Source organism: Lycium ferocissimum, chromosome 7 (assembly GCF_029784015.1).
Source record: "Lycium ferocissimum isolate CSIRO_LF1 chromosome 7, AGI_CSIRO_Lferr_CH_V1, whole genome shotgun sequence".
NCBI classification, from domain to species: Eukaryota; Viridiplantae; Streptophyta; class Magnoliopsida; order Solanales; family Solanaceae; genus Lycium; species Lycium ferocissimum.
The window spans coordinates 26,030,549-26,047,042 of record NC_081348.1 but is presented as its reverse complement, the minus strand read 5'-3'; the positions used below and the strand labels follow the sequence as shown (position 1 = coordinate 26,047,042).

At 38.0% G+C, this 16,494-nt stretch overlaps 1 protein-coding gene across 1 annotated transcript in view; it reads right to left on the bottom strand.

The window, feature by feature from the left end:
* LOC132064050 (phosphatidylinositol 4-kinase alpha 1) overlaps window positions 1-16,494 on the bottom strand; it is a 53,459-nt gene that overhangs the window by 7,890 nt on the left and 29,075 nt on the right. Inside the window, exons 18-24 of the mRNA XM_059456911.1 lie at window positions 15,064-15,330; window positions 14,575-14,652; window positions 14,384-14,428; window positions 13,753-13,925; window positions 13,435-13,630; window positions 9,737-9,877; window positions 6,597-6,805 (exon numbers count right to left, since the gene is read on the bottom strand). Of these exons, the coding sequence (XP_059312894.1) occupies window positions 6,597-6,805; window positions 9,737-9,877; window positions 13,435-13,630; window positions 13,753-13,925; window positions 14,384-14,428; window positions 14,575-14,652; window positions 15,064-15,330 (1,109 nt within the window). The remainder of the gene's footprint in view (window positions 1-6,596; window positions 6,806-9,736; window positions 9,878-13,434; window positions 13,631-13,752; window positions 13,926-14,383; window positions 14,429-14,574; window positions 14,653-15,063; window positions 15,331-16,494) is intronic.

The window sequence follows — 16,494 nt, the reverse complement described above, 5'->3', positions numbered from 1 at the left end:
CAAATTGATACCTTAGATCAATTGGGGTTTCACGGTCCCGTTTTCAAGTTATTGCCCAAATGGGCCCGGAATTTTATTTCTTTCCCAAAATTTTGGCATTTTGTTTCCTTGATTCCTTCAACTAGTGTGCATTTGGTGCTTGTTCTACTTGTGTATGCTAGTTCTTGAGTCCGTTTTTCTTTCACGCTAATTCTTTGGTGCTTTTCTCGTTTATTTCGTTGTGAATTCTTTGGCTCTTGTCCATTGCTTTTACTGGTCCGTTCTTGGTGTCTCATTAACTCTATTCTGAGCCGATACGTGGTGCTATCGTAGGCTTATCCGAATTGGAGGTTCACGAGTTAATAGATGCACTAGAGTGGTAAAAGGCAGGAGAGTGAGAATATTTGAGTGGTGCTAGCCAAGCACAAACAAGTGCAAACACGAGCGTGGTGAGAGACTGTTATTAGTAACTTGTTTGCTCATTTTGTAGGTACACAAAGAGGGGACATAAAGAAAAAGGAGTTATAAGGAATCATGTCGTCAATAGCCTCGAACTTTTGTGATGATGACATGGAGAGCTATGTTAGTGATGGAGGTTATGACCATGGTAATGATGGATCTTATGGGGTCGATGATGGTCAATATAGCCATGAAAATGATGTTGGTGAGTACTACTACCCCGAAGATGACTATGGTGACAATGAAGGTTCTTACTCCACACACCATGAATGTGAGGACGACATGAGGTACAACACTTCTCTACCCTCCTATTGTGATGTTGAGTTCTATATGGATGAAGGTCGTAGTGAACATGGAAGCCCTTATGCTTACGTGCCTAGTGATGGGTATGCATATACGATTGTGAACTTGAGTATGTTCATTATGGAAATTCTTATGACAATTACTCATATTCATTTTCTCTATGTCGTATCCCAATCGAGATGGTATGTGTGAGATTGTTGGGAGGAATGAAAGTAGACCTATGAAAGGAGAAGATTTTACATTACCTACTTGTAGTAGTGAACCGTTTCGTACTTGTTATCCTCATGAAAATGCGATATGCTCTCAATATGGAAGCGAAGTGGTAAAGGGTAATGTAGAACAAGGTGTGTTCAATTGTGAGGTGTATGGTAACATATGGTGATTTGAGTGATGCGAATCAAGGCGACCCTTGGGTTGAACATCATGGGTACAATGAAGTGAGCATAAATCAACCCATGAGAGAGGGTGATTCCAATGGAGAGTGGCCAACCTTGTGTCTTAAATCGAGTGAAGAGGATTACTTCGAATGGGAGCACAAGTTAGATAAAATCTCTGAACGTTACAACTATGTGGAAGAAGAGAAAGTGGAGCTAGCTTCTCGCACCCTAAAGGGGAGGACCCTTGTCAAACATTGGGAACATGAGAGAGTAAAGGGGAACCCGATTGAAACTTGGAATGCCTTGAAAGAATTTTGGAGATGTCGCTTCTCCAATCCCTATGGCACAAAAAGGAACCCCAAACACCATCCAAAAAGGCAAGAAGCGAATACAAGTGAGTCACGCTTATGCAAGGAGACACAAAGGAAAGAAAAGGAAGCCACTCCTTGTGAAGCGAAATGGAAACTAGAAGTTAAGGGTTCACCTAAACCTTCCAAAGGGATCCTTGGCCCTTGCCCCTACTCCTCCGAAATTGAGAGAGAAAAGATTGAGAGGAGTAAGGGAGAGAAAAGTGACAACTCTAGAGTGGAAAAAGGAGAGGTTATGAGGAGTGATGTGAGGGGGTTGTCACGACCTTTTTCTAACTCATGTAACTTTTCTTTTGTCTCTAGTTGTATGATGTTGTAGGTATTCTTGGGAGTCAGCCAAGTGATGAACCTCAAGTGTCGAAAATACATGAGGCAATTGATGGCTTTCCAAATGAGAAAATGGGCATTCAAGGCAAAAACCAAGGTAAAGAAGATGCTTTGTGTGGACTTCAAGGTAAAATAGCCAATCTCAAAACTCCAAATTTTGTGAATGAGCATGTTGACTTTGAGTGTGAGTGATAGCTTAACCTTATGTGAGCTTAATGAATCTTTACCATGTGTTGAGCTTAGTTCTTTAGTGGTTGTTGACAATGTAGTTGATTTGGGTGTTCCAACACTAGTTGATCCGCTTGATGACCGAATTGATCCTTCTTGTGAGGTCGATTTGTGTCCACCTAGTGTTGACACTTGTGATGTGGTTGTTGATACGTTGTCGTGTGATATGATTGCTCACCCACTAGTTGATCCTATTGATGACCGGATTGACTCTTCTAGTAAGATCAATTTAAGTCCAACTAGTGTGGGTACTTATGTTGATCAACTTGCGTGTACTGATAGTCCACTAATTGAGGAATTTTGTGATGTGTTTTATGAGCCTCAATTTAGTGATGACCTTAGCCAAGTTGATAGGATGGAAGGAAATGAATATGACACACCACCCATATTTGATGTATATGGAGATGAGTCCCATGATCTTACTTTATTGACATTTGATGAGATTCATGATTTTGATAGTGTTGTGTGTCATGTAGATAGTCATATGGATAAAAATGCTTTGCAAAATGATGTTTATTTTAAGAGTTAAACCACATGCTTTGAATCCTCATCATTTATTGCTTGTTCTCTCTTTAAAGATAATGAGCCCGTTTGGATTGGCTTATAGCTTAAAAAGTCTTTTATAAGTGAAAAAAATAAGTTGGGGTAACCTTATAATGTTTTGCTTTAATAAACTAAGTTAAATGGGTCGATTATTTTTTGAGCTTATTTTAAGCACAAAATGACTTTGATTGTTCAAAAAAAGCTTGACTTATCTAAGCCAACTTATAAGCCAATCCAAACGGGCTCAATGTCTTATTTGATGTTGACATGACTATTGGAGGTGATGTGCCTAGTGGGATATTTGGTAATGTTGAAAAAGTAGTCACCCATGGAGACTACAAGATTTTTAGTAACCCACTATAGAATGATAACATTCTTCCCTATGAGGGTAATATTTCCTTGAAGGATTATAATACACTTATGGGGAAGGAAAGTGTTGAAAAAGAAGGTGAAGCTAGCATGCAAATTGCTAATTCTTCCTTGAATGTTCAAAATCTTAGTAGCCTAATGCATGATCTTGTTCTTGAACCTAGTGGTGAGGCTACATTTGAGGATAACATAGATGAGGAAGTTGAGATGAGGAAGTTGTTTTGTGTGACACCTTTGTTTACTACTTATTTGCATATGATGACGCCCATGTTTGTGTTGGGGGTGCATCTTATTTTGAGGGGGTTTCTTACGGGGTAGATGGTTGTGTTCTTGACCATGATAGGTGGATATTCTTCCCATTTGATCCCGGTGAAACCTTGTGTGATTTAGAAACACTACCTTGGAGGATTCCTTGTTTGAACAATGAGGGTCCAATGTGCTTCATGTCAAATAAAACCAATATAGTATTGCATGTTTTGTATTTTGGATGGATTGGTTTTATTACTTTATCCTTATGTCATGAACCTTGAAGGAATCAACTTCTTGATACCTCATATGTGCAAATGTTAGTCATGATTATTATTGATGTGTGGATGCACCATAAGTTTGTCCCTCCTTGGGGTGAGATTATGATTGTTGCCTTTTGTGCTAACCCTCATACCTTGAGGACTATGTTTCCGTATGTCTTCCCATGGGTTATGCTAGGTTCGAATTCGAGGACGAATCCTTTTGAAGAAGGGGAGGATGATATGATCCTAGGAAGCTCATGGACGATTATGAAGGCTAAAACTCTTGTTGGAGCTTTGAAGGTGCATTTCCATGCCAAACACCCCTGGACAAGAGAGATGGGGCCTTTGGAGGCCATGGAAGAACAAGCCACAAGGGTGTGGATGATTGCTTGGAAGGTAGCTTGGCAAGTCGAGGAGAATGCTACTATTCAAAGTGGTTAAATGCGCAAAGTGGCAAGAAGTGCAATCATAGGGCTAAGGTTGCAATTGGAGGTCATATTTGCAAGTTATGAGGCTAAGATTGCAATTGGAGGACATATTTGCTATATAAGAGGCTAAGATTACAATTGGAGGTCTTATTTGCAAGATATGGGTCTTTGGATGCAATTGAAGACCCATGTGGCTATTTTTGCAAAAGAGCCACTTTAGGGCCTTTTGATGTAATAGCCTTAGTATAAATAGACCATTAGTCTTCCATTTACATTCAGCTTGAGATTTATGATGAAATTCTTATGAGTGTGTTTTCTCCTTGTATGGAGCTAGTTTAGCTAGGATTAGCTAGTATTAGGATTAGTGGGTGGATTCCCTTAACTCTTACCTTGAACCTCTCTTGGATGATCTATGATTAGATTTCCATGTATGAGTTTGAGTCTCTTCTTCCTTGGAATGAATTCATCTTAGATTGTTTTTGATTAATAGGTGTAGGCTTCCTTTCCTATGTTGACTAGTCACAATTGTAGTTGATTAATTCCTTTCTTTCTTCTAAATCTCATCTCCTTTTCGTCTATTCTCATCTCTAACTTTCTATCTATCTTAATTTCCGCATTTTGATTGTTTGATTCGGTTTACCCCAAATCGATCTGTATCAATCCTCTTCTACTGGTGAGTTATCTACATTTCCTAATGAGTTAAGTTTGCCTATTGCTCATAGAAAAGGAGTCAAGTCTTATACCAAAGATCCTTTATTTTATTTGTCTCCTGTAATCCCATGTCTCCCTACGATAGAGCCTTTGCCTTATTTATTTCTTCTGTGTTTATCCATGGGGATTTGGAGGATATCTTTTGTACATCCTAAATGGAAGCGAGTTATGACTAAAGAAATGCCTGGTCAAAAAATAAGACTCGGGAACTTATCACTTCACCACCCAACAAGAAGTTGGTTGACTGAAAATGAGCCTTCACTGTGAAGGAATGGCCCGATTGAAAGATTTTAAGCAAGATTGATGGCTAAGGGATTCACTCAAACTTATGGAGTTGAGTATCAAGAGACATTTTCCCCGTTGCAAAGCTGAACGTATCAAAAGTCTTTTATCCTGTGCAGCTAATCTTGATTGGGATGAAGTGTATTTGGAGATCCTCCAGGATTTGACACTGAAGAAAGTCTTGTACGGATTGAAACAAACCCCCAGAGGTTTGACAGATTCTGCAAAGGGATGATCTCTTTTAGTTACCAACAAAGCAATGTCGATCACACCCTCTTCATGAGACAACAAAAGGGTAAACTCACTTTTCTCACAGTTTCTGTTGATGACATAGCAATGACAGGATATTAACAAAGAGGATATGACCTGATTGAAGAAGCTGTTAGCAGAAGAAATTCAGATCAAAGATCTATGGAAGTTGCAATATTTCTTGGGGATTGAGGTCGCTAGATCAAAAAAGAGAATCTTTATTTTTCAAAGGAAGTTTATTATAGATCTCTTGAAAGAAACTGGTATAAAATGTTGCAAGCCAAGCAGAATCACCTATTGAAAGTAATTACAAGTTACAAATAGGGGGTGGAGAGTTAGTTGATAAGGAGAGATATCAGAGGTTGGTTGGAAGACTCATTTGTCACTCTCACACTAGACTATACATAGCCTATTATGTCAGCTTGGTGAGTCAGTTCATGCATGATCCCTGAGATCCTCATATGTCAGTTGTCTTTCACATTTTGTGGTATTTGAAGTCTGCTCCAAGGAAATGTTTGCTTTTCTCTAAACATGGTCACCTCCAAATAGAAGCTTTTACAGACGCAGATTAGGTTGGATCTTTAGATGACAGAAGATCAACATCCTGTTATTGTACACTCGTAAGAGGGAACTGTAAGAGGGAACCTAGTTACTTGGAGAAGCAAAAAGCCAAGTATAGTTGCCAGATCTAGTGTGGAAGTAGAATATAGAGCTATTGCTCAGTGTTTGTGAGCTTCTTTGGCTACAAAGTCATTAGAAAAATTGAGATTGTCTGAAAACGAAAAACTTTCCTTGTACTGCAACAACAAAGCTGTAAGCAATATAGCTTAGAATCTTGTTCAACATTGACCAAACAAAACATATTGAAATTATTTGGCACTTCATCAAAGAGAAAGTCACTCATGGTGCCTAGAGTATGCTTCATGTACCATCAAAAAACAATTAGCCAATGTGCTTAGAAAAGGCCTCGGCAAAAGGACTTTTCATACTTTGATTTGCATATTGAGCATGTGGGACATCTTTGCTCCAACTTGAGGGGGAGAGTTAATTGTGTTAATTGATTAGCATGATTTTAGGAGTCGTTATTCTTCCTAGCGTAATTATAGAAATAGCATATTCCTTTTATTGTAATTGATTATCTTTCCCTAATTAGCTATAAGCTTCATTGTAATGTAAAGATTATACAAACATGCAAGAAGTCTTTCTTCTAAAATTCTTCAGGAACATATAAATTAGTTTGAAAAAATACACTTTCAGACAGATGTAAAGGCAGGTATCCTTTGTTGTGCATATTTTATCTCCACTTAGCTCATGCACTTGAACTGTTGAAACATTTTAAAACATTTCTATCATGGCATGACGATATTTTAGAGGCTTTCTGCATCTTAAGTAACACCAAACTTGACATAGATAAAGTGTAATTTTGCAACCATTAGTACTATGACAGAGGGCAGAGGTGCTTACCTGTCAATCAGAAGATTCCCATTATGTCTATCCTTAGGTTGAAGCAACAAGCTAGCAACTGCATAACCTGCACTGCTTATGATGAAGTTCTCACGAGCAGCTTCAAAACCAGGAGAACCAACAGGCCCATAGTCCTGTTGGAAAATTTCATATAGACCACCATCAGTCGTCTCACCCATCTGACTTCTGCTCCGTGTGTTGGGTACGACCTGCAAAAGGGACAGATGTGAAAAGATTTTGGAGGTAAGAAGGCTGTCATGACTACATAAAACTAAGTGATCTCATCACCATTGTATACACGTAATATCATCTTTCTTCTGTACTGTGATGTAAGTAAGATACCACCATGTATTGCGTGCTAGGTTCTCACCCAAAGAGAGTCGTAAAGGGCAGCCCGGTGCACTAAGCTCCCGCTATGCGCGGGGTCCGGGGAAGGGCCGGACCACAAGGGCCTATTGTACGCAACCTTACCTTGCATTTCTGCAAGACGCTGTTTCCACGGCTCGAACCCGTGACCTCTTGGTCACATGGCAGCAACTTTACCATTTACACCCAAAGAAAGTCGTATGTACACAAATTGATCACTGAAAATATTCTATCTACTATAAAGATAAATCCAAGATACGAGGGAACTAGGAAAAGATAGGAAAAGTTAAGCATTTGTTATAGCAACACAAGGGCCAATGGGTTGGTTAACGATTCGGCCGAACTCAGTAATTTTGGTCCACTCTGAATTTGTCTTGAGAAATTCAGTAGAATATGCACAAATTATTCATTTTGAACCCAGTAACTTGGGAGAACTAGAATCTCGAACCCATAAGCTTCAAATCCTGACTCCGCCTCTACAGGAACACAGTTTAGTAACCAATATTTGCCGCCTATCCTGTAGGTGATCATTACATTCCTTTAACAACCATTTGCATTCAAGCCTTCAGTTACTCGATAAGATTCAGCAGACAGTTCAGTTTTCCTAATTGCACTCTAAGGTGTCCACTCTAAGTTGATAAAATTATCAGTTGTTACCTCACTAGGACCCTCTTTAACTAGGAACACAATATGTATGTCTGTGTAATTTGACGTAATAACCATTTATTGATTGCTGGCCAGACAATCGACAATTGCACTTGTTGAAAAACAAAAAGAGGATAGCTGGGAGAAATCTGGGGATTTGTGCGTAATGAATTTTAGACGGAACTACTACCTTGGTCATTTTCAAATATCTAGGGGCTCAGCAGTTTTAGTGGATGACATGAAAATGAAGATGTTAACACATAAAAGTAAAATAAGATGGCTGAAAAGGTCAAAAGGAGGAGCAGTCTGTAATATGAAGATACCTAACAAAGTGATAGGCAAGCTCTACATAACAGATGTATGACTAGCAATATTAAATAGGAGTAAAAGTTAGGCAGTCAAGGCCCAACATATCCAAAAGATGAATGTCATAAAAATGTGGATGTTAAGATGGATGTATGGGCATACTATTAGGCAGATTAGAATGACCAAATTTGAAAGAGAGTGCAAGTAGCACATATAGAGGATAAAATAAGGGAAGGTTGACCAAGATGGTTTTCATCCATGTACTAAGTAGACCTCCATATGCATCATTTAATATGTGCAACATGATGATTGAAGATACTAAAGGAACACGCTAACCTAAAATCAAATGAAAGTAACCTGCATCAGAAAACCTACAATATCAAAAATCAATGTGAACTTAGCTAAGAGCAGAACACAATGGAAGCAAATGATTGTATATTTGATGTGATACCTACTACTTGAGATTAAAGCTTAGTTGTTGTATTAGTATACCCACTTACGGAAGGTCCAGTGTTTGCAACGTGCTTTTTCTTAGTCTGGTGACATATTTGTACGTCAGTGCAAGGATAAGTGTAAGATTTAAAGAATCTGTAATTTGCCTTCAAGTGATAATTTATTATTGAAAGAAAATGGAACCAAATAAAGCAGGATGAATACAGAGGATCTATAAAGCCAGTCCCAATTAATTTGTGACTGGGAGCAAGACTACTGGATTATCCATGAAAGACTGAAACTAATGGTATTTCAACTTTCTTCATTTGAACTGACAACAAAAGGTTCATACCTCAAATTCAACAAATCTGACGCATCTAATTTTCAGTGATCTTTTTATTTTATCTCCTCATACATACTCTCTATAAGCTACTTTTATAAGTTGGAGAGATTACATAGCTTCTTAGACCAACGGTTATGGATGCTAACAACATTAATTTTTCAACCACTTCCCTCCAACATACCCAAAAGTTGTACCCTTCACTATGCAAAGTAAAAGCCACATAAAATTTTAACATGGACTTGTTCTCCTAAATAGTAGCAGAACTAGATTTACATGCTCCATTAGAGCCATAAGTCTACAAAGTTTCAACATCCTAAATATATTATTATTTCTCAATCTTTAGTCAGAAGTATTTTGAAAATAAAACTTGTTGGAGATAATTTTGAACAAGTGCAGTTTGACATTAAAAGATGAACGTGGAATTTATTTGGAAGAGAATTAATGACCACAGGGCAGTTTATTGGCACATAAATTACAGTAGGACTAAAGGAAACATAGACATCACCTGTCTGACAAAAGAAGAGCTTGATCAATTTTCTTATTCTCCTCTTTCAATTTATTCTTAGTTTTCCTAGAGTCTCCAAGTTTGTCTTGATATTTCCTATAAACTCTGTGATCAGGACATTCCATGTTGAGATCCCTCAAGTGACTATTCACAATCTGATACCAGTAGAGAAGGATCATACAGAAAAAGGCTAAGTTACTCGGACTCTATGAAAGTGTTGTTGTACCCGTGTCGGATCCTCCAAAAATACACTACTATTGAAGGATCGACACGCACCCCACGACATTTTAGAAGAGTCCGAGTAACTTAGGAAAAAGGGCCATATGGTTAGTAACTGATTTGGGAAAAACTTAGTTGATCGGTTATGGCTTGATTTTATCTCCTAATGTCTTTTTTCTCCTCTGTAATTCATTCCTATTTGTATCAACTTCCGCTTTCTTTTTCAGGTAAGTTATCAGTTTACAGAAACTTCACACATGAAAACTTCATTCTTAAAGCACATGCATCCATGAAACCATAAGCAGATGTCATACAAGGATTCACCTCGATTATTCCTCTTTCTGGGCCAGTTGGGAGAACTCCATACGGATATAAATAAAGATTAAGCCCAACAGCTTCAAAGATATCTTTCAAAAGTGAAATAACTTGCAAAGCAAGAACATCTTGCCGACAATCATCTCCAACCTATGCAAAAGAAAACAAAATTTAGCCATGTAAAGTAGCATAAACAAGATATGAGTCGGTTAGCATAGTGAAAACTAAACGTTCCACTATCTAACAAGTTTAGTTTCTTTTCAGATAAAGTAAGAAATAGTGACGTTCTATCTAACCACTTAAGTTTCTAGATTACATAGGTTACCCAATTCACATGGAATCAGATCAGACATAAATTCTGGTTTCAAGTTTTAAAGCCAATCATCATTCAAATTCGTTTATGCATTTGATCCAAGAAAAAGAATCAACTGTGCACATGAAGAAGAGTTTTGAAGAATTAAATAAATAAATAATAGAAGTATCAAAATTTTATATGAGATGAATACATTTATAGAAAACCATTATTCCCACTGTATTATTAATAAAGAAAAACTTCGGGAATTTGTGGTCTTAAACATGGCATGCCATTTCTATGGCTATAAAAACATTTCATTAGGGGTAAAATGAAAAGTTCAAAGTCTATTGTTTCTAAATATAGAATTATGCTCCTTTTCTGGAACAGACTAAAAGGAAAAGAGTGTCACATAAAATGGAGTAGAAGGAGTCGTACTAACAACAAAGATGCCAATACTATACAGAATATGAATAAGCTTGGGACAAGCATAAAGTATTCAGGATTGTTGCGCCCATGTCAAGTTCATCTATTCACCGAGCTCAAAACTGAAAGCAATTAATGACATAAATTCTACATTTTATTCCTTTGAACTGATGTATCAATAAGATAAGAAAAGCAACTAATTTTCCAACCCCTCTATGATAAATTGAATGTCATTGTTTCTATATGGGTTTTTTTAAAACCATTTAACCTCCTTAATTGGAACATCTTACTCATTTTACCTTTCATTACCATATATGTGAAAGTTCTATTAGACTGGCCACAATACTTCCAAATAAACATAAAAAGACTATTGTATTATCTACGGAAAAGGGTCGGATATACCCCTCTACTTTCATTTTATTTTCAATCCCTGTCCCCCGTTATACTTTTTCACTATTTTTACCCCTGCCGTTGCCCGTTGGGGAAGGTTCTAAATATACCCCTATTTTTAATGGAGATGACATGTGGCGCCGTCTGAATGAAAGAACCAACCCAACATTAAATTACCCATCCCCGACCCATAACCCATCGAACCCCCACCCCAAATTAAAACACCCACATAACATCCCCTGCTTTCACCAGAAAGATGATTTCTCCGTAACACTTGGATCTTCAGAAGTTCTCCCGATTGTACACAATTATTCCGTACAGTGTGCAATGTGTCATTGGAAAGATTCAGAATACAAGCAGTGGCAAAACCCATAGCCTTTGTATTCACAAAAGCTTCATTGAGGACTTTCATCAAATCAATAGTAGTACTGTTATTATTATCTTCTAATTTTTGTTTTTGAATTCCAGATTCGGCATTTTCACCAATTCCCTCGAATACTCTCCTGAATCAATGCCCTTTTTGGCGCAACCCCAACACCATCAGCAACGCCAATCATCTGTTCCTTGGCACAAATAACGATTGCGTCTTCGCCTAACTTCTTCAATAAATTTCGGAATGAAATGTAAAAAGACCCGGCAACCATGATCGTACTTTCGTAACCGACGACACTGATACCGGTCGTGTCTTTATCATCTTCAGGGGCTAATGTCTGAATCGGCATAATGGAATCATCGATAATGTCAAAGGGCCTGATCATGAGCACTCTTGAGAGACAAAGTCCTGTACTTCTTCTTCAGGCGCGGGAGCTTCTTCACCAGCTCGTTTTTGTTGAAATCCAGCTGGAATTTGCACTTGATCTGGTTGTAAAGCACCATCGTATCATAATGGTGCTGCTGCGACGAATTGTTCAAGCCACACTACGCCGTGTAGTCTATAAAACCTTGTAACAGCTCAACCTCGTCCTCGTCAGTCCAAAGCAGCTGAAATAGCTTCCGAGACTCGTCAAACACCGCTGAAGGCTTCTTCCTCTCTAGCAGGATAACAGGGACCTGGAAATCATCAATACATGGTCGTTTTCGATCAGGGTAAAGCGAAGGAGAAAATCACTGGTGGAGATGCCGGCGACGGCTATGGTGACCTCGCCATTTTTGCTGATTGTGAGGATTTTAATTCGTAGTAGAGGGGTATATCCGACCCTTTTCCGTATTATCTAACATCTGGACCTCAGTGCTTGAGAATATAAATAACACTATTCCAATCTACGTTGGCTTTAGTACTTCAAAGTTTGTCCGTTTTTCCCCACTAGAATTTTTCCTGAAGCTACAAAACTCTCTTGAACTCATAACTGCAAAATCTTAGCGACCTTTTTCGTATTATTAGAAACTTAACTTTAGATAGCTTTAGATACTTCAGACATTTGACTTTAGCCTTGTACACTCGCCTAACCATTAATTTATGCAATCCACAAAAGCTCAAAGGAAACTCAAATTTAATAAACTCAAAATTTGGAGCATGTTTTTCTCTAGTTCCTTCCATCTGTACGACTTTTGCAGTTTTCTTTTCTGGATTCCACTAGAGCTGTTAATGTTGGCAGTATGGTAGGCAGCACCTTAAAAGTTTCTGGAAGAAGACATATTTTTTATAGTTTGTTTGAGTCTGTCAGAATTGGTAGTTTGTATTATAGAATTCTCCTTGGAGTTAGACTGGTTTTTGGAGTTTACAGTTATCATATATGCTTCAATATATCTGATTGTGCTTCATTTGTATTTGAAGTTCCTATCTCATGCCCTGATGCATAAGGGATCTAGGAAGTGCTAGCGGTTACCTATCTCTCTTTATTTTTCACCTTCCTTCCTAAACTCACTGTCGTATATTCTGGTTATTTCTTCTGTATCTTCCTGTTCTAAAGATAACCACATATCCCTGGCCTTTCCCAAAAGCTTTCTCAACCAGTGGTAGTTCCAAATTCTCAATTCAGAAACAGCACAAAATAAAGGACGAAAAGACATTTCATATCTGTCCAGACTTACTATATTCATTGATTTAATAAGAGAACGCTGCTTATTTTACATTCTCGATACCTATGTTTGTGGTGTGGCCCTGCCCCGGACCCCGCGCATAGCAGGAGCTTAGTGCACCGGGCTGCCCTGATACATATGTTCCAAGCCTGAAAATAGCCCCGTTTCATCTTTTCTTAGCCTCCAACGCGCCTGAGCCATCAACCTCGTAATACCCATTTAACCTAAAAAGTTTCTATCCCTTTTACACCAATTGGTGATCTTTGACTCCTATTCTTACGTCAATCGTTGCAAATGAGATGAAGAGAATATACTGATATAACAAGAAATGATCAGTCTACACTACAAAATAAAAGGTCAAACTGAACATTCAGTTCAAAATAGAGTAAGAAGACTTCAAGAGAAGGAGAAATGCCTTTAAATTTAATATATACTAGCTGCTAAAACTAACAATCTGGTGGGGAAAAACTTGTGGACGGAACGCAAGGCAAATAGGCATATTTCTTTCGTTTGAAATGAAAATGTCAAAAAAATCTAGAGGATGATCGAAGGAAAATATACCTACATCTCCCAATCTTACCTTGAATATACAGGCTTGGGGTTTTATGTCATTTTGATTGCCATCTCGATCTGCCACGTTGAATGTGATCATAATAGGAACCTTGGCAGCTGATTGCAAGGGAATCCCACTATCAACCTGAATCCCTTTCACGATTTTATTAGGAGCAGTAGGTAGATAAAGATCATCTCCTTGCATCTCAATTTTCTCCAGCTCCCTAAGGAATCAAAATGTGAGGTTTGTTGCAAGATATAAAAATGTCCTAAGGCACAAAACTAAAGCATATTTGACAAATTAATAATATACAATATCAAAATAGTGGTGCACAATTTATTTCACCTCCGAATGCCAGCTCTTCGCTCCTCCTTGGGAAGTGGATATAGTGCACCAGATATAGAAGTGACCTTGTCAAAGAAATCAAACTCTCTCTGAAACACATCACGAGCCTTCTCATTGAACCCATCAATTATTCGTTGCCTCACAAGAGGAAGTAGGGCCAAAAATGCGGCATGCTGAAGATAAAAGTACAAAAATATTAACAGTTATAAAGGTGTGTGACAATGTGTTAGAATTTATGAGGTGGAACAGCTACAAGAAACACAATTCGTTGCCTTCAAAAAATGTGGTAACGTGTCAAAATAAAAGGTGAGTGAGTGAATCACATGCCTATATATGAGGATTTCAGAGAGAGAAATAATAAAAGTGGATCTCTCTCTCTCTCTCTCTCTCTATCTATCTATCTTTCTCCAAGTCAAACTGGTTTGGAGGCAGACAGTGGTGTTAGTTAATAGCTAAACTGAAGGAAAAAGCACGTTGATTATCTGAAAAACTTAAAGTTTGCAGCTTCCAAGCAAATCTTCCTCAACATCGAGTTTGTGCACAGCATGCTTATGGAACGAGGCCAGATAATGAGAAAAAGGTGCATTAGATGCTTTAATAGCAAGAGGTATCGGTTGAAAATTTAATGTACCTTTGCAGAAGAATCTTTCCCCGACTCCGGCTCACAAGTCTCACCCTGCAAGTGTTTTTCAGATTAATGGTTATCATAAAGAACTAAACCTATGTTGACCATATAGCAAGAAGGAACAGATTTATTTTTATCATACAAGGACAGCCATCTTAAAACAGCAAAAGAAAAAACAAAAAGCAAAAGGTTCCTACCTGCAGATTCCATATCAGAATATGAGCGAATATGTCACTCCTTTGAGTAGCTCTGAGCAAGTATCCTTCTACCAATTTCTGCATTGATTAAATTCATATGATTAGGGTCAATCATTTCTATTATATGAAGGATGATCAAGCGTCTTTTGCCATTGATGCACACAACGGATGGGAAGTTGAGACACAAAAGGAAGGTATGACAATCACTTCGACATGAAAAGCCGTTATGACATCTACTGTTTAATTCTGTTAATTTTTTCGTAGTGGTACAATAAGAATCATTCACTTAATCTTTATCATAACCATAAATATGCCGTTCATGAAAGAATAATAATATCTGAAAACTGACAGGAATACCAAATCCAAGGTGGTGAACTATGTAAAACCAATGAAGTAATGCATTAACTTCCAATAATGTATCTCTCACTTGCTATCCAGATGATTAAAAGCAAAGAATAAATTCACAACAAAATGTCCAGTAAAACACACCTCGTCATCATATCTCAGGGCCTGCACTAGTTGGGGCATGAAGAAGGTTACTCTTTGAGGAGGGTAAGACTCCAACACTCTTAGAACATAAGCCATGACACGTGGATGACCCTTGTATGCTGGTGTGAGGAACTCCAGCGCCTGTGTAATTGAACAAGCAGCCCAGTGTGGCAATTGTTGTAGAAGTGTTGAATTTTCATCGATGGCTTTAGGTGTAACAAAGTATGGCAATGCTTCAGGTATGTGACGTATCTCCAATATATGCAACTGTAATAGAGACAAGAAAATCATTTACATCAATCACAAAGATCAAATTTTTGGATAAAAGCAATGACTAGTAAGATTGTAAAACAGGCTAACTCAGAAAAATAGTGACAAGCCAGTAGCTGTATATCAAGTCCTATTTCCTTGCTTGTAAGGAAAAATAAAAATAATTATCAACCTTAAGCTGCTTTGGAATACCACCGGCATCTCAAAACAACAAACAATTTGAACAGATATATCTTCAGACAGTAAAATCCTTGAAAAAGTTACAGGGCCTAACACAATTAACGTAATGAGGAGAACCACTGCTCTCACAGCTCCAAACAATTCAAAAGAATCAAGTTACAGTTCAGCAGCATGCAATACAGAGAAATAAAGACAGCAAACAAGCAGCACAATAAAACATAGCAGCCATGATTCCATTCTATTAATTACATAATAGTTGTGGAAAAAATCTGAAAATGCTCCCAGGCACTCTCCCCAAGAAAGTTCTCTCTCCTACTTCTTAGGAGGGGAACTAACCCTTTTCCGGTGACTTTCTACCGGAATTTCTTTCTATCTCTCTCATCTATTCTCAAGTTATTACCTTCTGTGATATCTTATCCTTCTCTTTCAGTTCGACAACTTAGATTCTCTTCTCAAACATGGGTGACAATAGAATTTACTTTAATGCAGGGTTTAAATCCTTTGACATTACTAGATGGTCTTCTGGAAACTCTGACTGGTATGAATGGGTAGAAAGAAGTAGAAAGATGATGAGGAGGACATCCATAAGTAGCAAAATCATGGAGTGGATCATTTTCACTTTGAAAGAAGCCTCAACAGATCAGAAGAAGGTGGTGAGGAGATGGAAAACTTCTGAACGAGAAGCAGAGCACTTTTGCACCAGGAAACACAATGAGCATGGGAGATATATGAGCATCTTATCATTAAATGGTAGTGGCAGATCAGTCCTAATCATTCCAGAGCCTGTATTGAATGCTGGATGGGTTGACTTAGCATTTAAGATTGAAAGATTCATGCCACACAACGCAGGAACAAGCAGCCCCTCCTAGAATTAATAAAAAAACTACCCTTTCTCAAAGGTAGTACAAGAGAGTAAATGGCAATCGAGAAATCTCCGTACAGCAGAGGTTAAAAGCAAGAAGGGAAGCATTGAAATATCAG